Source organism: Rhamphochromis longiceps, linkage group LG16, assembly GCF_057381845.1.
Source record: "Rhamphochromis longiceps isolate RC_006_pf linkage group LG16, R_longiceps_female_GT1.1, whole genome shotgun sequence".
NCBI classification, from domain to species: domain Eukaryota; kingdom Metazoa; phylum Chordata; class Actinopteri; order Cichliformes; family Cichlidae; genus Rhamphochromis; species Rhamphochromis longiceps.
In genome coordinates this window covers 18,385,960-18,406,645 of record NC_140572.1, presented here as the reverse complement: position 1 = coordinate 18,406,645, position 20,686 = coordinate 18,385,960, and the positions used below count along the sequence as shown (strand labels likewise).

General features: G+C 39.6%; 1 protein-coding gene across 4 annotated transcripts in view; it reads left to right on the top strand.

Annotated features, from left to right (window-relative positions):
* The window catches only part of arhgef7a (Rho guanine nucleotide exchange factor (GEF) 7a), a 38,019-nt gene extending 18,377 nt beyond the window's left edge, over nt 1-19,642 (top strand). For 3 of the 4 annotated variants that reach the window (XM_085383823.1, XM_085383822.1, XM_085383824.1), the window contains 13 exons: nt 57-179; nt 2,384-2,522; nt 2,609-2,668; nt 2,782-2,928; nt 3,291-3,377; nt 3,486-3,564; nt 3,652-3,791; nt 5,683-5,904; nt 6,052-6,145; nt 6,454-6,543; nt 11,034-11,133; nt 18,574-18,628; nt 18,775-19,642. In XM_085383823.1, coding sequence (XP_085239949.1) covers nt 57-179; nt 2,384-2,522; nt 2,609-2,668; nt 2,782-2,928; nt 3,291-3,377; nt 3,486-3,564; nt 3,652-3,791; nt 5,683-5,904; nt 6,052-6,145; nt 6,454-6,543; nt 11,034-11,133; nt 18,574-18,628; nt 18,775-18,897 — 1,459 coding nt within the window. In that variant the 3' untranslated portion in view covers nt 18,898-19,642. Of the gene's footprint in view, nt 1-56; nt 180-2,383; nt 2,523-2,608; nt 2,669-2,781; nt 2,929-3,290; nt 3,378-3,485; nt 3,565-3,651; nt 3,792-5,682; nt 5,905-6,051; nt 6,146-6,453; nt 6,544-6,971; nt 7,152-11,033; nt 11,134-18,573; nt 18,629-18,774 lie in introns of all 4 variants that reach the window. The other variant, XM_085383825.1, reaches the window with a different exon arrangement.
* Nucleotides 19,643-20,686: the final 1,044 nt, after the last annotated feature.

Sequence of the window (20,686 nt, the reverse complement as noted above, 5' to 3'; positions counted from 1 at the left end):
GGTGTATTTTGACCTTCTGCGATCCTATTTTTTATTTTTGTTTTTTATCTGTTTAGGCTTCCAGAAAGCCAACAAAGGGTGGGCAGCTTCTTCCTCAAGCACATGCCACAGATGAAGGCTCTCTATGTTGGTTACTGCTCGAACCATCCCTCTGCAGTTAATGTACTCACCCAATACAGGTATGCTCATATCAGCTGTATTTAGTATCATTAAACAGTGACGTCGGCCTTTCCCACACGTGGCACAGCAGGTCGTACAAATGACCGTGTTAACAAATCTTGTTGACGTTAAATTTGGTCTTAGCTTCCTCTTGTTTAGGCTTGTCACTGTCATCATCACTGTCCAGTCGATATTCCATTGTTACACACACTGCTGTTGAGGTGTTTTTTTTTTTAATTTAATGTATTTGCAGTAGTAAATTACAGACGGGACATCGTAAGAGGCTTAAGGTGGGGCACACTGAACCATTAAGTTTGTGAGATGGCTTAATTTCACCTGATGCATGTCAGCTAGTTATTAAAACAAGTGACCAGAAGATAGCCATTAGCAAAGTAAGTAGATCCAAGAACAACAAGAATGACCACACAGGTAACAGTTTAATGCTCCATCAGTGTTTGGACAGATTGTGCTTTAACAGAAGAGGAAGTGCAGTATTCTCTTTCACTCATGTGTCTGACGCATTAGCACAAACTCTATCTGGAGGTGATAGGCTGAATGTAAATTTTGCTCAGCAGTCTTAGTAACATGAAATTTAAAGGAGCTGCGAGGACCTCTAGAGGACAGAAAATTGAGAGAGATTATCTCGAGTGAGCTGTAGAAGCTCACCTGAGTCGCATCTGAAATATGAAGTTTGTCAGCCTTGTAGATACTTATTTAATTATCCGTCATTCTAAACGTGTCCATAGGCTTTCTAACGTTACTGCCTGGATGGATTGTAACAAATGCTGTCCATATGGAGGTGCTGAAAAGGCAGTGTGTTATTTATCATTTTACCCCTCAGCCTGAGAGCCTGATGGATGTAATGTCGTTACATGAACACAATAACTCGAATGAGGCGATATAGGATATCAAATTGATATCATAGGTGCGTCTATTAAAAAACCCTTGAACAAATTTGAAACTCAGTGACTTCGACCTCAAAGTGTAGGTAAGAGGTCAGGTTTTCTAAAAACAAATCTTGTGAATGTGATAACTCACTAAGGATTTTCAAATTTATACCATATGAGACAAATGGGTAGCAATTTAAAAAACAAAATACGGACTTTATAAAGTGGGCAGCACTGTTGCCTCACTGCAAGAAGGTTCTGAGTTTGACTCCACCATCTGGTCGGGGCTTTCAGGGTATAGCTTGCATGTTCTCCCTGTGTCCGTGTCTGGGAGGGGTTCTCTCTGGGTGGGTTCTCGTAGTCATTCAGGTAGTGGGGTTAGGTTAATTGATGAATCTTATTTTGCCTGTGAGTGCAAGTGATTGTCTGTATATGGTCTCTCTGTGTTAGCCCTGTGTCAGCTTGGCAACCTGTCCAGGGTGTACAGGTAGCTATGAGAGGTGGGTTTTTTAAAACTGGGTTTTCAATTTTTTTTATAAAAATGTGTTTTTAGCCTTTTGAAAGTGGAGGACTGTGTATAAAAAAAGCTAAAAGCAATTCACATATTGACACATTGTTTTATGTTTGATGAAGTCCTCTGTGGTAGTGAACAGAGGCAATATTACCAAAAAAGTATCTTTGTTCAACAAATTATGGCTCTAAGTGAACATCTCACGTTGGGCTTTAAGTCACAGTGAGAGGAATAGTCAAGATTTTCTGACATTCTTACAGAGCATTGATGAATTCATTTCAATTTAATTTTATTTATACAGCGCCAAATCACAACAACAGTCGCCTCAAGGCGCTTTATATTGTAAGGTAGACTCTACAATAATACACACAGAGAAAAACCCAACAATCATATGACCCCCTATGAGCAAGCACTTTGGCGACAGTGGGAAGGAAAAACTCCCTTTTAACAGGAAGAAACCAGAACCAGACTCAGGGAGGGGCGGCCATCTGCTGTGACCGGTTGGGGTGAGAGAAGGAAGACGGAATAAAAGACAAGCTGTGGAAGTAAGCCAGAGATTAATAGTCAGTCAGATTAGTCAGATTTTTAAAAAAACAATGTGCAGATTGATTGAAATAATAGGTCTAGCTGCCTCCATAAGCCTCCTTATGAAGGTAACAGGAGTGAGCAGCACAATCAGAATGCCAATTAGGATGGTTTGACCTTCAGTGGTTCTTAAAACTATTAAATAACTAACAAAGCCAACTTATGTGTTGCGTGCAGACCCTGTGATGATGCTGTTTGTGGTGTAGCTTAAATGTTTTGTTTGTCTTTGGTTCTCTTGCAGTGATGTATTGGGAGATTTTATGGAAGGGCGCGGTGCTGTCAGTCCCGGGATCCTCACCCTGACCACAGGCCTCAGTAAACCCTTTATGAGGCTGGACAAATACCCCACACTACTTAAAGAGCTCGAGAGACACATGGAGGTGTGTGTGTCACTGGATAGCCATTTTTCTTCAGCTCCTGTGTTTAGCTTTTTTTGTTAAATGTACAACGTGCCTGCCCTTTTTAGGAGAATCACCCAGACAGACCAGACATCCAGAAGTGCATGTCGTCTTTCAAAAGTCTGTCGGTAAGCTGAACTCTCTTCCTCTCCAGACAGACACAACACGTAACCAGACTTTCTATGAAATGAAGTGGTTTAAGAAAAGATTTTGAAACAGCCGTCTGTCTCTTTCACGCCAGGCTCAGTGCCAGGAGGTGCGGAAACGAAAGGAGCTGGAGCTGCAGATTCTTACAGAATCCATCCGGCTGTGGGAGGGGGATGACATCAAAACCTTAGGCTCTGTGATCTACATGAGCCAGGTCTTGGTCCAGAGTCAGCTGTCAGAGGTATTTATTTGGCTCCTTCATCTATACTTCGCTCTGCTATAAACTGCTGCAATATTCGCTTCCTGTAAATATAATATTAAAGTGCATAAATTGTAGTCTTTTGTACACATAGTACAAATAGTTAGTTCAATGCAAAGAGTCAAAATAATTACTGTTAAAGTTCAAGTTAGTGGTAAAGAAATGTGTCCCAAAACTCGCAAAATTTAAATTAAAGCTAAAAACAGTTACTGTTTATACCTGCCTAACCTTTGCTGCTGCAGCCATTTGTTCATCTGTAGACTTTGAAGTGGGCTATACAAGCTAAAGGCATCCTATTTGTACAAAGAAATGCTTACTCATACTCTCTACACTTTCTGCTTTAGGAGAAAAATGAGCGTTACCTCATGCTCTTCCCCCACATCCTCCTCATGCTGTCTGCCAGCCCCAGGATGAGTGGCTTCATATTCCAGGTCAGTAGTCTCATTTATTTATATATATATAAAATAAATTTAAAAAAAATTATTTGTTTTATTTTTTCTTGCATGTCATGTGTATGATGTGGTTATTTCACTCTCCAGGGAAAACTGCCCCTGGCAGGCATGACAGTAACCAAACTAGAAGATTGCGAAGCCCATAGAAATGCTTTCGAGCTCAATGGTAAGGGCACGTTTTACAAGCAAGATGTTGACTCATTCCTGTGGATTTTTATTAACACTTTAAACAATACTGTCCCTGTTCCTGCAGGCACAATGTTTGACCGTCTCCTGGTGATATGCACCAACCAGCAGGACCTGCAGGACTGGGTGGAACACCTGACCAGACAAATCAAACACACTGCAGCCACAGCGCCCAGCCACAAACCACTCACTGTTCCCTGCCACACGGTCAGAACTCAGTGATTAACATACCCACATGTAGATCATTTTCTTTCTATTCATTGAAACCCAGAATATATTGATTTCTCACTGACTGTGACCCTTTAATTACAGTGCATTCTACATATAATCACCTCAAATGATGATGCAAACCCACGTGAAGTGGCTGATTACTTTTACTGGAATTGACCACAATACACAATTGCATTTACTGAAATTAACTTTAAAAATGCATAATATTTAGCATTTATCCTTAGAAAGAACAAATTGATATAATTCTATTTTTGGTGTACCCCTGTGCATGTTGGTGACACCACTGTGAAATGAGTTAAATGCCATACATAGGGCTGTGTCACAGATGTATGTAGTGGAGTTTTAGCATGTCCAACCAGGAGTAGATCTCTGGACACTCAATATGGAAGCGTGATATACCATATCTGGTTCAAATATGAATATGAAGCTGCCAAACAGGAGGGAAAGAACTTTCTACACACTTTCTGCAGAGAAGCTTTGTGGATGTAGTAAAGGAGAGGACATGCAGAGGGTTGTTGTGACAGAAGAGGATGCTAGGGATAAGGTGAGGTGAATGCAGGTGATGAACTGTGGTGACCCCTCACAAAATAAGACGCTGCAAACATTTAGTTTTCTTGAAGGAGGCATTTTGTGTCTTAAGTTTGTGCCCACAATCAACCGAACATTTATTCGTGACATTTTTCAGTCCGCAGTGCTCAGTCCAGTATGAATTACACATTTCCTGCTCAGTTGTTTGGTGTCATGATTATTTAATTGTGACCGCAGTAACCATGTTTATGCCCACCCCTCTTTAGTTAATTTCTCCAGGTTCCTAAGGTTTGAGGGGTTCCTTCCCATGACCTGTAACTCTGTCAACAAACTCTCAGTAGTGTTCAGGCCGAAGCTCTGGGTGTGTCACTCCAAATCCATTTTTTTGTCATTTCTTGAATAATTTGGCTCTGTGTTTTGAATCGTTATCTTATTGGAAGGTTCATTGCTGCTCAAGTCCAAGTTTTTCGGTAGCCTGGCTTATGCTTTCATTGAGAATCTAGATATAATAGTCCTATTTCATGACTCCACCAACTTTTACAAGGTTTCCAGGCCCATTTGCTGAAAAACAAAGACCAGTGCATTATACTCACACCTCAGCGTTTGACTGCTGGGAATGTATTTTTGGGTTGAACGCTTCACCTTTCTTTCACCACTCCTCTGCTCCCGAAGAGCAGTGTCTGTTTTGAAATCGGTTTTCTGTAGGTTCGCCTTGGTTGCGACATGTGGGTTACTGTTGGCCTCACGTAACACTTTTCTTGTGAGAAGGGGCATCATCTTGGGTTTACTATTTCTTTGGACCTTGACTGTGTGGAATTGTACCTATTACTGATCTTTTTAGGCTGTGGCTGCAGGCATCTGCAATAGCTTGGTCATGGCCTTTGTAGCCCACGCCATCCTTTTGAACTCTCACAATGTGTGACCTGAGGTCCTTCACTTATTCATCTGCTTCTGACCGTGACCTGATTGTTCTTTTTTAATCAACTCCCCTCAATTTATAACCCCTAGAAATTTTCTGAAAATCAACATGGCTTGCATTTATTGCCTCACATTATAGAAACATCTGGAACGCCCTGGGTGTCCTGCACTGTAAACAATTGTCTTGATAGATACTGAGGCATGTGAAGATAATTTGGAACAGGGGTAAAAATTAAACATTAGTATTTTTATTGCTTTTTGTTGTGACGCTTGTTTGCTATTCTCATGTATGAAACAGCAAAAACACCTTTTTGTAAGCGCCAAACAAATGAAGAGTAAATCCGTACAGTTATTGTTCTTCTTTGCAAGCTACATATTCATTGTATAATTCACTCACTTTGTTGCTTCTCGTCCCCCTCAGCTCCCATCTCACCCTCTCACCCCATCCCGACATGGTGAGAACAGGGCCTTGACAGTGGCTCCTACCTACCACACCCTGCCTCACCCATCCTCCCATGGGACACCTCACAACACCATGGTGTGGGGCCCACTGGAACCACCAAATACCCCCAAACCATGGAGCCTGAGCTGCCTGCGACCTGCACCCCCACTACGGCCCTCTGCCGCCCTCTGTTACAAGGAGGTAAACCTGATTTACGTTGCTTATGTTAAAACTATATAATCCTAATGCTAAGAAACTGTATGTGCTAGTGAAATGAATAATGATCCTTTTTTAAAAATTAATATAGCCTGTTTATAAAGTATTCTACCGTTTGCCCTTCATGTGCAGGATCTTAGTAAAAGTCCTAAGAGTGTGAAGAAACTTCTTCCCAAGCGCAAACCCGAGCGGAAACAGTCTGAAGAGGAATTTGCCTTGAGGAAGAGTATGTGTAAAGTCTTTTATTTTCATATGCTTAGTCTTTTTTGCCTCCATAAAAAGTAATAGTATGACATTTAAGAAATGGCTGAATTGCTGCCTGACTCTACGGAAAACTGCATATTGTTGTGTATACCTCCTTTTCCTTATAGATTAAACAGTGCTGCTAAACTAATAGCTTGTTCTCTCCCTACATTTTACTCACTAGACGGCTAAGAAAGCGGTATCAGTCTTCCTATTTCTTTCATAGTGAGAGAACAAAGACATTAGCATGTGAATTAAATGTGCTTTTTCCTGGCACCGTCTCTTTCTCAGGCACAGCTGCTCTGGAAGAAGACGCCCAAATCCTGAAAGTTATCGAGGCATACTGCACCAGCGCCAAAACCAGGCAGACTCTTAACTCTAGTAAGAAAAAAACAAACTCTTACCCGTCCAGATATACAAACGAAAGAAGAGAGGTTCATACTGGATCTTGCTCTCTTTGTAGCAGCTGCATCTGTATTCTGTACTCAGTGACTTTCTTTAACTTTATTCTGTACTGACCCCTCTAACAGTATCTCTTCTTCTTCCTGTTTCTCCTCCATTCCTTTACTTTTGGCATTATTTTCCTTGAGTTTATCCTTTCCTCATCTTTTATTTGATGCTTTTCTATAATTTTATCCATCGTCTCATCCTGCATCTTCCATTGGTTTTATGATTTGCCATTTGTTGCGTGTTTGCGTATGCTTCCTCCTTCCTCCCTCCCTCCCTGTGCCGTCACTCGTCTTTCCTCGACCACCATTTCCTCCTCCTGCATTCGCAACATTACTCTCAACCCCGCCCACTCCACCCAGCCTGGCAGGGCACCGACCTGATGCACAACCACGTGCTGGCCGACGTGGACCAGTCCTGCGTGGATTCGCCGGGCCGCCGTAGCAGCGTGTCCCGGCCAGAACTGACCTCTGACCTTTCAGAGGACTCAGACTATGACTCCATCTGGACCACGCACAGTTACAGAATGGGCTCAGTGCCACGCAAGAGCTGCATCTCTCACCAGAACTGAAGACCGTACAGTACTGCCAAGCTGTGCTGTGAAGTGAAGTACAGCCTGCTTACCTCTTTTCTCTTCAATGTGTTTGAAAAAAAAAGATTTTTTTAATTTATCTATTTATTTTCTATTATGATTTTTCAATTTTTTTGTTAATTTATTTGTTTTATTTATTTTTCGACAGTTTGTTTGAAGATGTTTCAGGCATCTCCCTGTTGCCTTTGCCATTTCCCCTTTTATGTGCCTCCTCTCTTTCTGTAGTTGTCATGCAGTAGTTGTTTGATAATTTATTGTTAATTTATCTTGAATGTGACCACTCCCCTGGTTTGAACATAAATGGGGTAAGCTCTCAGGAGAGAGTACAGGGATTTCAGAGTGGAATATGTGGGAGGGAGACCCAGGGGTGGGAGAAGTGGGGACTGAGCTTTTCCTGTCTGATATTCAGATGTATTTCAGGAACGACTGTATTCTATTTACCATGTACTACTCCTCTCCAGTATGTGTTTCTAGAGTATGTATGCTGAAACATAGCACAGATGCTACACAGGTACAGGCACATATCCCCCTGCTGTCTGAAAATATAACGGAATGCAAATGCAATATCCAAATTATCGACGTTTAATAGAATTTTCAGAACATGAAGTTATACCCGTGTTGCAAACCCGTGACAGCATGAAATTTAACATTCCAGATAGCTTTTGTGTGTTCAGTCCAAACTGAATATTCAGTGGTTTAATTAAATATTCAGCGCCTAATAGTTTGTCAAATTCAGTCCAATTTTTTTGTCCTTTGTCCATAGCTGCTACAGAAAGAGAAGATTATCACTTCACTCTCTGAGTAAGGTGTTACTAATTTGATTAAAGTCGTTCTACCAAGACTGATAAATAATAAGGTTCTGACCGTCTAAATGACCAAAAAACTCAATTTCAGACTTGCCTATAGTAGTATGCAGATGTACAGATAGTTTTAGTACGTCTCTTGTGACCATTGCAAATATAATTCTAGCTCTTTGGTATCAGGTGGGGGGGACAGACTATCTGCAGGACTACATACCACCGCTGGCATTAAGTAATTGGACATAATTTGTTTTCCTTTGATTTTTTTTTTTAAGCGAAGAAGTGACTTTTATTACTATTCCTTTTGATAGTTTACTCCTAGTGTAGTCTCTAAGGCATGATCCTCAGTCTGATCTTAAAGTGGATCCATTATGCTTTTCCCAGTTTTCTCTTAAATATACAGTTTCAACTTTGAAATACAAGTCAAAATCTCAGCCTTCAGGATTCAGTGCTCTAAAAGCTTAGTTTGACATTCATTTGTTCTTTTTTCGGGATACATAACAACACGTCGAGATGTATGACGATAAAGAGAGGGGTCTTCTTGATACATCTTCTGTTTGTAAAGACAGCCAATAAGGAGAAATTTGGTGGCTTAAAAGGGAGAGGAGCTAAAATAACTTGGATTAAAGTCAAGACCACACAAAGGACCAGTATAAGCTAAATAAGGATTATTATGAGCAATAATCATGCAAAGACACTCTAGTAGAGTCAAGGAATAAGAATAGGATTTTAATTGATCCCCTTTAATGTCTAGTTATGTTTCTGTCCGTATCACAGGGTTGCATTTATATAATGGTTTAATACTCAAGTTAATGAATTATTTAAATAAAAGGTTTCATATAAAACAAGCAAAGGGTGTCAGTCTGTGAGCTACAAGCTAAAACGGTTACAATCCTATAGTAGAAATTGAACGCCTTCGTTTGATGGGGGATATGTGTCCCATACGTTAAAGAAACAACTTACCATTTGGGGAAATGCACTCACTACATTTCTTGCCAAGTTCTGTGTGAAGAGTGATAACACCCACGTTCAGTATGACTCTGAAGCTTAGCATAAAGAACGAGAAGAGCTAGTCTGCCTCTGTCTAACGGTAATAAATCCAACAGCTAGGACCTTTTTAAATGTCACCGTTTTAATAAACAAAATTGAGCAGGTTAATTTTAGCCAACTAACTGGTGCTTGTTGACTGACAGCCCCCCCTTTTTTTTAAGTTGTGCTAGGTTTTTATGCTAGTTTTGGCTAAACATGTTGCAGCTCCAGCTCTAACCCTGCAAGCATGAATTGATATCAGTTTTCTCATCTCACTCATTCATGGGAAGAAGCATTTACTTGCGTCCAACTTTGAGTCATGAAGTCGCGTTATGTTCCAGGAGAACAGCTTGTCAGCCATGTTTACTAGCTTTCAACGTCAACTAGCTTGACAGGCTTCTCAGACAGGAGAGGATGGTTATAAAATCACAGATGAAACTAATAACTCTGGGTGTAGCTCTTGTTGTATGCTCTGACAATTTCAACCACACAAAGATGTTCAATGCCATTTGAAAACATCACCCCTTTTCTTTCTTTTTTCCTTTCTTTTTCTTTTTTTGTTGTTGCAACAAACTAGCACCTATGCTGTGGCCTCATTACCGAGACTTGCCTTCGTGTTGTCCGGCTTGTGAGGCTTCCCATACTATCTAGCGTTAATGACTATTTTTATGAAGAAGTATTTTTCCAGTCTTGGATATTAAAAGTACAGGCTGACATCCTCTTACAGTAAGCAATGTAAGTGACATAGAATATATTGGTCCATGTTACAGTTTGAACTGCTCTTTTTTTTCTTCTTCTTCTTGTATTTATTATTTGGTATAAATGCTCCTTTTTAAAAAATTTATTTATATTTTATTCTGTATGCCGATGTTTACAAAATGATCCCTGGAAGAATCGTTTGTTTTCTTTTTGAAATTTTCTCGGTCTGTATCAACGTTTACACAGAATTTATGACATGAAGTGTTTGAGTTCTTTTGCACAATCATGTAACAGGCCAGTGGGTGGGTTGAGGGATAGAATCTGTTAAAATTCTGTACTTTTTGTCGTCTGCCTAGAGTGTGTATGATATAATCCTAAAGGTAGACTTAAGTATTCAGTGTTACTGTAAAGTAAATGCTCATTTGTGGTGTAAATGCTCACCCTCTGTGTTTTGATAGCATTGAGGGGTTTAAAAAGAAAAACAAGCAAGAGAGAGAGAGATCATGATTATACAGGAACATTTCTATGTGAACTACTTGTTCAGCTCAGAATACTGTCAGAGTGGACTTGAAATCTAAAGAGCACATAATGACCCTTTCTGTAAATACTAGTCATCTTGGAGCAAGGAAAAAAACCCATTCAATCTTCTATGAGTATTTGAGCTAAGAATATCACTGTCCTTATATCATGTGCTATATTTTGTGACAGGTGTATTCTGTGGTTTAAGAAACTAAGTCGAACTGTGGGACAGGCAGGGTGACGAGACTAACTGTCTTTAGCCAACATTGTCCTCTGTGTGCTCAAATGTTGTATTCAGTTCACACATGTAGCCATGTCTTATCTGCAAACAGCGCCTTCAGTGTATTTGTTCTACACTGCTGAAGTGTTCAAGTCCCAAACGCTGTATTATGAGTTTTGAATAAATCTGTCATTTGGTAGACGTTGGCATTCATGTGACTTTGTTTTTGCAGAACAAGTATGTGGTTTCATTTGGGAGAGATGGTGAAGTCTTTGCTAGTTTCAAATTACCAAGGTGTATGACGAATGGTCACATGACTCTGTTTTTGTGTCTCCCATTTGCTTTCACTATCCTCTGTGTCTTCTGTCTGAAAACTGGTCTGTGCATGACTAACACACAACTACAACCAGCTGTGCGTGTTTGTGTCTCTTGGATGCTGTGTGTCATTCCAATAAAATTCGGATTTTGGTCTTAAAAAAGGAAAAGTCATTTACCAAAGATGACTGCACTGGCTTACTGCGTTCGGAAGTATCATCTGTTGAAGAGCTGTTCTGTGTTGAAACAGGGCCACAAAGGGAAACAGGGCTCCATGTGATCATCCCCGGTGAGGAGAAAGTACTTTTGGAGGATCCCAGTCGCAATGGACAAAGTACTTTGGAAGAAAAGTAAGATGATGGATGACTCTCTTTTCCATGCTTCTATCCTGGTTTATGCCTAATGTCTTTAAATCCTGTAATACTCAGCTTAGTCCTTGCTGTATTCTGTATGCGGTGCTTATAGAGCTGTGGAAAAAGTATTTGCCCCCTTCCTGTTTTTTTTTTTATTATTATTTATTTTATCTTTTTGCATATTTGACACACCTACCTGTTTCAGATAATCAAATTTTACCTACCTGACCCTGTGTGGAAAAGGCTAATAACTGCTAGTGCTACGCGCGGGCAGCAAGAACTGCTTTCAAGCAAGGGATTTAGGCCCAGTCTTCTTTGAAGAATGGTTTTGATTCAGACAGATTGGAGGGTTTGTTTATTAAAGCATGAACAGCCTGTTTAAGGTCATGCCAAAGCATTTCAATCAGGTTTAAGGCTGGACTTTTGGTCAGCAGCGGTTTTCTCCTTAGAGACATCCAAGGGAGAGCTCCTTATTGTTGAATCATGAACTCTGACCTGAACAGAAACGAGGGAGACCTGCAGTTCTTTAGATGTTGTTCTGGGTTGTTTTGTGACTTCCTGGATGAGTCGTTGATGCACTTGTGGAGTACTTTTGGTAGGCTGGCTCCCTCTGGGAAGGTTGCCCCAGTGTTCCAAGTTTTCTCCATTGGTAGATAATGGCTCTCACCGTGGTTCACTGGAGTCCCAAAAATGGCTTTGTAGCAATTTCAACACTGATAGATGTCAATGACTTTGTTTCTCATCTGTTTTTCTTTAAATAATGGTGTGAAGTGTTGCTTTTAGACCACTTTTTCTGACAAGTTCTATTTTAAGTGATTTCTTGATTCACAGTTGATTCATACTAATATAGAAAACTGTTGTTGGAACCCTGCGTCATTACTGCGAGCTAGCTGAAGGCTCTCCTCACCATTTGAGGTCTGTGTTGAAATGACAGTTGTGTTACAGTTTTTTTTTATATAACCGTAGTCTAGTGAGGAGTAAAATAAGTTGTATAAGGGTATGTGTCAGTAGGGGTGGGCGGTATAAACAGTATACCGTAGAAACTATGAATTTGGCCAAAGGTAGAGATTTTGACTATACCGCTCTGCCGCAATAGCGCATGTTGATGGTGTCATCAAGCTGCGCCTGTTTTGGTCGAAAGCATCGCACCGTCTGCAAGCAATATTGTCTGCAAGCAATATCGTCTGCAAGCAATATCGTCTGCAAATTGGGCGACAGTAATAGTGAAGAGACGAAGCACGTTTTGGAATATGAGGAAAGCGAAAAACTGCGCTTCCTCCACTTCCGTACCATTGATTGATTCATGCTGAATTCTCTCGCAGCTGCTCTATTCCCATGTTGTTGCAGTATATTAATGACTAACCTCGTATTGTGGATGGATTATCTCAGTTGTTGTCCTGACTAGGGATGGGTATCGTTTAGGTTTTATCCGATACCGGTGCCAAACCGGTACTTTTGAAATGGTGCCGGTGCTTAACCCTTTAAAACCGGTCGGAGCGGGCACGCTCCATTTTGCGCAACTATTTTTAAATTCCTGTAGAACTGCAACCACGTAAGCTAGTGCAATAATTTTTTTTGCATATGAAACCGGAGGAGTTGTACTTACATCTTATGCCATCAGCTTGTCCTAGGTCATGGTTTCCTTCCACATATAGCTTTGCAAAAACTGCATAAAAAACGCTTGCAGCAACAAAAACATAATATCCCAGAAACACGCTTTGCCGATCCGATCAGCTGTTCGTAACACTTCCTACGTTGGAATAGACGTCAGCGCGAACTATCGCATGTCCGCCATTACCTGCCCGAAACCGGAAGTAACGTCATTTTTGCGGAAATGTAGTTTTTTACCATCAGGGCCTCATAAGCATATACTGGTGTTTTTAAAACTGTTTCGTTTCTGGGATTCTTAGAACTCAAATTGCACTGCTGGAAATAGTTTATTTTGATGCATATGCTGCTTTTTTGCAAATTTGCACTATAATATTTATTTTCATTTTTCCTGCAGTATATAAAAATTGGTGTATTATAAAAATAAAACTATGAAGACACTCAAAATAAATTTCCTGTGGTGGGAAACTATTTTGTGCAACTTTTTTGTATTTACAGTTTTGATAAGCCCCTTAAATTTTTCTAATTAGAAATATATGTTAAAGAAACAAAAACAATTTTCAATTTTTTTTGTAGTTTATTGCACTTTTTTTGCAATTTATGTAATTGCTATCCACTTAATGCATACCTATTATTAAAATTTGGGCTATAATGGTTGTATTGATGTATAGCAACTTGAAATGTTCCCAAAAATGGCATTACAGCATGTAAAAATATAATATAAGCTCTGGTTCTATTCTAGGTCTTAAAGGGTTAAACGGTGCTTGAACCGGTGCTTAAAGAATGGAAAACACAAACTTTGTCCAAAAACCTCTTGTGTTTTTATTTTTAGCAGTTTCTTTTTTCTGCAAAATGATAACCAAGTTAGCCTTTTCTGTTGATACACCATACCTCCTTTGGTTGGAACCGGTGCTTAAACAATGGAAAACACAAACATTGTCCTAAAACCTCTCATGTTTAGCTGTTTTTATTTTATTTTATAAAAAGATAATAATGTTAGCCTTTTCTGCAGCTATGGGGTATATATGATATCACTCTATCAAACAAGAAGACAGACAACATGTAACTATGATGGTGTTTGCTAGTTCACCTTACGTGCATTAATTTAATAACGTTAAGTTACTCAACCAGAGAAGAACGGCTGCTGCTGCCATAATCAACCGTCATCATTTCTGCTACACTGGCAGGGCTAGGGGCCAGGACTCTACTCTTCGTCTGTGAAGGTTCTCAGTCATCCAGGTCATTGTAGTCAAAGGAGCTTGCAAAGAAAAGCGTCTGGACTTCTTTAAGTTAATTGAAGACGTTTCACCTCTCATCCGAGAAGCTTCTTCAGTTCTAAGGTCAAATGGTGGAGAGTCCCAGATATAAACCTAGTGGGATATGTCTGTGAAGGTTCTCAGTCATCCAGGTCATCGTAGTCAAAGGAGCTTGCAAAGAAAAGCGTCTGGACTTGCAAAGAAAAGCGTCTGGATGAGAGGTGAAACGTCTTCAAGTAACTTAAAGAAGTCCAGACGCTTTTCTTTGCAAGCTCCCTAAACCTAGTGGGAGTATCCCCCCACAGAGGGACAAAAGGACCCCCTAATGATCCTCTAATCATTGGTGTCGTAAACCACCGCCTCTGTTCAAAGATGGTCGCTCACAGTGGACATAGATGGCACTGTGAGCGACCATCTTTGAACAGAGGCGGTGGTTTACGACACCAACTCTCTGCCATCTATAATCCAGCTTTGAGTTCCCTCCCCAGATGCCTTAACGCCCACTCACATCCTGGGCCATCTGACCTCAGGAATTCGCATGATAAGGTGGGGCCAGGTTTCACAATGAAGTCACCCGAAACTCTGGCTGATTGGGACCCACACCCAGTTTCACACCTTGGCTCAGGCGATTAGAGGATCATCAGGGGGTCCTTTTGTCCCTCTGTGGGGGGATACTCCCACTAGGTTTATATCTGGGACTCCCCACCATTTGACCTTAGAACTGAAGAAGCTTCTCGGATGAGAGGTGAAACGTCTTCAATTAACTTAAAGAAGTCCAGACGCTTTTCTTTGCAAGCTCCTTTGACGACTCTACAGGCACCACACCAGCAGTAGATGTGCTCAGTGTGAGGTCTTGCAGCAAGCTATTAAATACTGTGCATTTCTCGGCTTTTAAAAAAACGCTATGCATTGCCAGGTGTTTCATCAGATTCGAGGTGTTACCTCCTTTGCACAGTATTACCGTAAAGCACTTGTTGCAGGCTGCTGAGTTTGCATCTTTTGCTGTGAAGTACAGCCAAACTTTTGACCGCTTTGCCTTGGGCATTTTTAATCTGTAGCTCTGCTCTAAAAGAACGTACGTACCTGGGCCCACCTACTATCCTTGGAAAGGTAAAATTATTGGCTAGAATCCAAAGTGTATGACATCTCAAGAAAAAAAAGCACCGAAATGTGCGCTGCTTTTCGGTCTGGTTGCTACCGTTTATGTCAGAACCTATCGGTATCCATCCCTAGTCCTGACTGAAATTTGGTCCGTTTACAGCATTATGCCATGCGATTGCATTTGTCCCTAGCCATCAGACCCTCACGTTAACTTTTATTGAGTGGAAAAAAGCTAGCGTTCATCCTCCAGCTTCACTGTTTATGTTATGCTCGCTAGCAATCATATAGCACTTCATTAAATACCAGCTAGTCCAACTTCAGTAACCCTACAAACGTCACTGCTGTTTAGTTTTCTGTCTTCGTTAATGTTGGAAGTGATAGCAGAGCCATATGTTTGTTTGTTTTTTCCAGAAACCTCCCTGTCAGAACTCTGCTATATCATGTTTAGGTGGAAACTAGCGAGCTAACTTCCTGCTAATTCATAGCTCTGCTCGGTTTTCATGGATGCCTGAATGTTAAACTTAATTGTTACACCTGGTAAAGCAGCAACGCTGATCATTTTATTAAAGATAAAAGAATTTAGACAGTTTTTAATGCTCAGTGATGCCGCAGTGTTCGTTTGACTTTGGGACCTGAAGCGGACAGAGTTTTGGACCCAGATTACTCCGCGAGGCTCCTGACTATGGTAGCCGTTAGGGGTGGGTTTTTATAATCGATTCATCGATTAAAATCGATTCTGGCTTGGATAACGTAAAATCGATTCATTAAAATCCTGAATCGATTTTTTTAATATAAATTTATTTTGCCCGAAATGCCAGAATCTCTGGTGACATCTCACAAAATTTCAAGAACCACCAAACAGTAAATGAGAGCAGGTACACGGATTCTGCACATAGACTTAAACACACAGCGCGACCCGCGGATCAGAATCAGTGAGATGTCGCCTTTCTCACGGTCGGGGCTGAAAGCCGACAGCTCGCTGATTCTGATCTGTCGGTGGGTCCGCGCTTTGTGTTCACGCCCTTTATGAGCCGATTCTAAAGCTGTTAGTTTGATCTCTCTCCAAACAATATTGACCGAACCAGCAGCAGAAGAAGATCCAAACGCTTCACATAAACATCGTCATGAATTCACTCTGACTTTTACTGTTTTGCTTCCACCGCGATGCACAGCTCTCTCTCTCTCTCTCTCTCTCTCTCTCTCTCTCTCTCTGTACTTCAAGAACAGTTTCCCTTTCTTCATTATTCGCTTGCTTGTTACACAAGTCTACTGTTGTTTACAGCGCTGTCAGCCGCTGTTTTTTTCCCTTTTACATTCTTCCGAAAAGAAAACCTCATTTCTGCTGTTCAATACTGAATAAATTTAAACTTTTTAAAATTATTCAAAATGCAAAACGCTTAACCATGTCTCTAATAAAACCGCTGTAACTTCAGAGGTAATGTTCATATGTTGATTAATGGTTTTCTTTCGTTTTTGATGTACTGCAGAATATTTTTATAAAATCCCAGGCCAGGAAAATCACCTTCATGTTTTTCTGTGTTTTATCTTCAGCTACTTTGACACAAAAGCATCTGCTGTGACGCTCACACCTTTGATAAAGTCTTGCGAGTGTCAGCTTCCTTTTTATTGATACAAAAATATGTAAATGTACTGATCTGAATTATAATATTTCTGACTGTCAAAATTTCCCAGATTTAAATCGAATCGAATCGAATTAAATCGAATTAAATCGAATTAAATCGAATTAAATCGAATCGTGGATCGAATCGATTCGGGACCTTGTGAATCGGAATTGAATCGATTCTAGAAATCAGTGACGATACCCAGCCCTAGTAGCCGTAATTAGTGATGTGCAAATCATGAACGAATCGTTCAATACTTGAGAATCACTTTACTGACTCGTGAATCATGATTCACAAGCCCAACTGTCTCATTCACTGACTCATCCCTGTTGCTGTTAGCAAACTAATTTCACTAGCAGAAATTTATCTACCTCATAATTACAATTATGGGGGAAGAAACAACAGCCAGTTTCTTAACTGAACTGCTCTGCTCTGAACTGGGAAAAAAAGCCCTGAGTAGAAAGCTCACATCAAGACAATAGCTCCTCAGTTCACAGTAGCATCGCTCTGCTAACATGCCAACAGCACATTTGAGTTACTCACCCCGACCCTTCCTGTGCGGAATCATAGCGTAAGCGAATCACTCACTCACCCCCTCTTTTCCTGTGCTGAATCGTAGCATGAACGAATCACTCACCCCCTCCCTTGCTGTGCTGAATTGTAGCATAAAGGAATCATTCACTCACCCCCTCCCTCCTGGCTCACAGCTTCTTCTTCTTCTTCTTGGTTGGAAACCAATGTTAAGGCACATTACCGCCCTCTGGCTTGCAGCTCAGTGGACATTTAGATGAGAAAATATATATTTGACACATTTGAGCAAAATACTAATAAAATAAAATAACAATAAATAAAATGAATTTTCCCTTTAGAAATCGTAATTTTTTTGCTCTTTTTTGCTCTATAAAAATAGTTGTTTTTCTTTTTTAATCACTCATCTTAGTCGTAGGATATACATGAAAAGAGAAACAAAGTAAGTTTGAGTGAAAATGTAAATTTTTTGCACTCTCTGGGCAACTGACTTAGTGACTCAAATGACTCAAAAAACCCGATTCATTTTGGTGAGTGACTCATTCAAACTCGATTCAGTAAAAATCATCGAATTTACCATCACTAGCCGTAATGCTCTGACAATCACACCAAGCGGTGCGGCTTCATAGCTTACCAAAGTCGTACTAAAACATTTTGACAGATTTTTGAGCGCCGTGTTCCACATAAAATCGGTTCGAGGTCATTAAGCACAACCAGAATTCATACATAAGGCACACTGGATTATAAGGCGCACTGTCAATTTTTGAGAAAATTAAAGGATTTTAAGTGCGCCTTTATAGTGCTAAAATACGGAAGAAAAGAATATATCGTGATATATACTGTGATATGGATTTTACGCCATATCGCCCAGCCCTTGTAGGAAAAATAAACTGTTGGTGTTGTTTTGTCTTTTTTTTTGACTGTTTGTTAGCAGTTTTAGAGATATCATTTTCAAATTTTGTGTGATGGTAGATAACAACAACAGCTTGAGTTGATTTAATTTGGGTGAAAATTTTGTCAAGGTCAGACAAAATGTGAAAATCAGTAATGCTTCATCTTAAAACTACAATACAATTGTCTATGACTCATTGTTAGCACCATTGTTTTTTTGCTTTGTTTTTTTTTCAAGTACTTCGCCCTACCACCTCACAATGATGCCTTAGCAGGCCTTCCACATCTAAAAAAAAAATAAAAAAAAATCACAAAACATCAAAGTCTCTTGCACTTTGGGGGAAGTTGCGCTCTCTAAGTGCGTTTGTTGTAAATATTTTTATTAATTTCTATAATTATTTTTAAAATTTTATTTATTTATTTTTAAATAGGAGCCTGGTGGACGTGGTATATGCCCTGAGGGATGAGGTTCAAGAGCTGAAACAGGTGATGTTGGATGTTTGTTGGGTAACTCATGATACTGTGTTTATAAAATTATAGATGTCAAAACTGGATAATTTTAAAGGCTGAGTGACTAAATGTCATCTTCAGATTTGTTTTAAAATGTATTTCATGATTGTTTTCCAACACAGGATAACAAGAAGATGAAGAGGTCACTGGAGGAAGAGCAGCGAGCACGGAAGGATCTAGAAAAAGTTGTTAGAAACGTTCTGAAGAGCATTAATGACCCAGCGTGGGATGAGACAAACCTGTGAGGCTCAAGTTAACACCCATGTGAAGCTTGTAGAAAGAAAGAACTTGTACAGTACCTGTGGACTTGATTGCACTGTTTGAAAGACATGAATTAAGCTCAGTTGCGTGAAGGTAAATGTCCATCTTAAGGCAAGTAAATGTGGGCTTGTTTGAGATGGATCCACCAGTGCACTTTAAGTGCCATTCAGCTTAATAGACAGGCCTTATTGAGATGACTTGTTAAACTTCCTCGACCATCTGTCCCAAAATAACATTCCTTGATCACTAAGCAAGCATGACTGTACTGAACCATCCAGCATCAATGTCTGTGGCTGTGTTCACGAAGCTGGAGGATAACTGGAGAGAGTTCCTCTCCGTCTGTTTACAATCATTTAACGGCACAACTATCCACTGTACAGAATGGTACTTTAATGGTGTTAATGGTCCAAAGGCTTTGACAAGTCTTAACTTGAACAAAGCCATTTCATAACCTCTTTATTTAATTTTTTATGAAATGATTTTTTTGCAGGGTATCCTCCTCAGACTCAGGCTAAGCCTGATGTTTTTAACCTTTAGCAAAGCTTGTGCCAGGAAACTCCTTTATGTCTGTTTTTAATCCATTTTTTTCTTTTGTTTTTGTTTGACAACTTTACTTTTTCATTTTTCCTAAGGGAACTGTACAGATATTAATGTTGTACTGTATATTGTAAATACTGCTAAAAGATGAGCCTTTGCCCGTTGGGATAAATAAATGTGTTTTTTGAGGTATGCTTTTGAATGCCGCTACTAAATCTGCACCATCCCCATTTAGTATTATGGAAGGAATATATACACACACGCGCTCGCACTTGTGTGCCCGCTGGGATTAATACATGTCTGTCAGGAAACCTAATAAGAATACCAATATTTAAATTCAAAATTTTACTATTAAACTTTTAGTTTTTATTTAACTTGCCTGAAAGCTTTAGGTGACATAGAAAACCACAAAATCAGCTTATACGCCTTTGTGTGACTACTTCATTATTTCTTTTCAGCACCTATGCACAGAGGCTGTGGATAGGTGCTGGTTTGAAGCCTTTTTGGGAATCTCGCCATATTTCAACAGGTTTGAGAACCAATAATTACATGATGCTACGAGCAGAACTTATTTCTATCCCAAGAAAATCACAACAAGTTAAGTCAAAAAATGACTCTCACCAAAGAGTATACCTGTCTAAAAACTTTTTCCAGTGGTAGATGAAGTAATTTATATATAAATAATTTTTCAAAAGTCCACAGACTTAACAAGTTATTATTTTAAGCTCTACTTTGGTTAAATGTTGTTTAGTTTCTGATAAAACATCTTCACCTGAAAATGTGAAGTAAATAATTCTAGTGTTTAAAAGAACAGTGGTTTCCACTGAAATTTAGTAGACTGAATGAAACAGTATGTTTTCTATAGTATATCGTTACTAAAATATGGGCTTGTGAGATTTAACAGTGACTGTAGCTGAGTAATATTAGATTGAAATGTATCTAATTGGCTAATAACAGGCCAAACACTAATATCATGAACACAAATATGTGCCTAAACCATTATAAACCACTATATTCTTTCCTTTTGTGCTTTAGTATATTAGGTACTAAACAATAACATGTAATTAAACAATATTACATTTTATAACAACAACCACAACCCTGTTACTGTTCTTCTTACAAGTCAGTATATAAACATTTTAATGCAGAGATTTTTATGGATTTATTACAAGCAGTTTATCAGTAGAGTGTATACAATATACTATGCTATTACTGTAACTGGTTTTGTCTCATAGG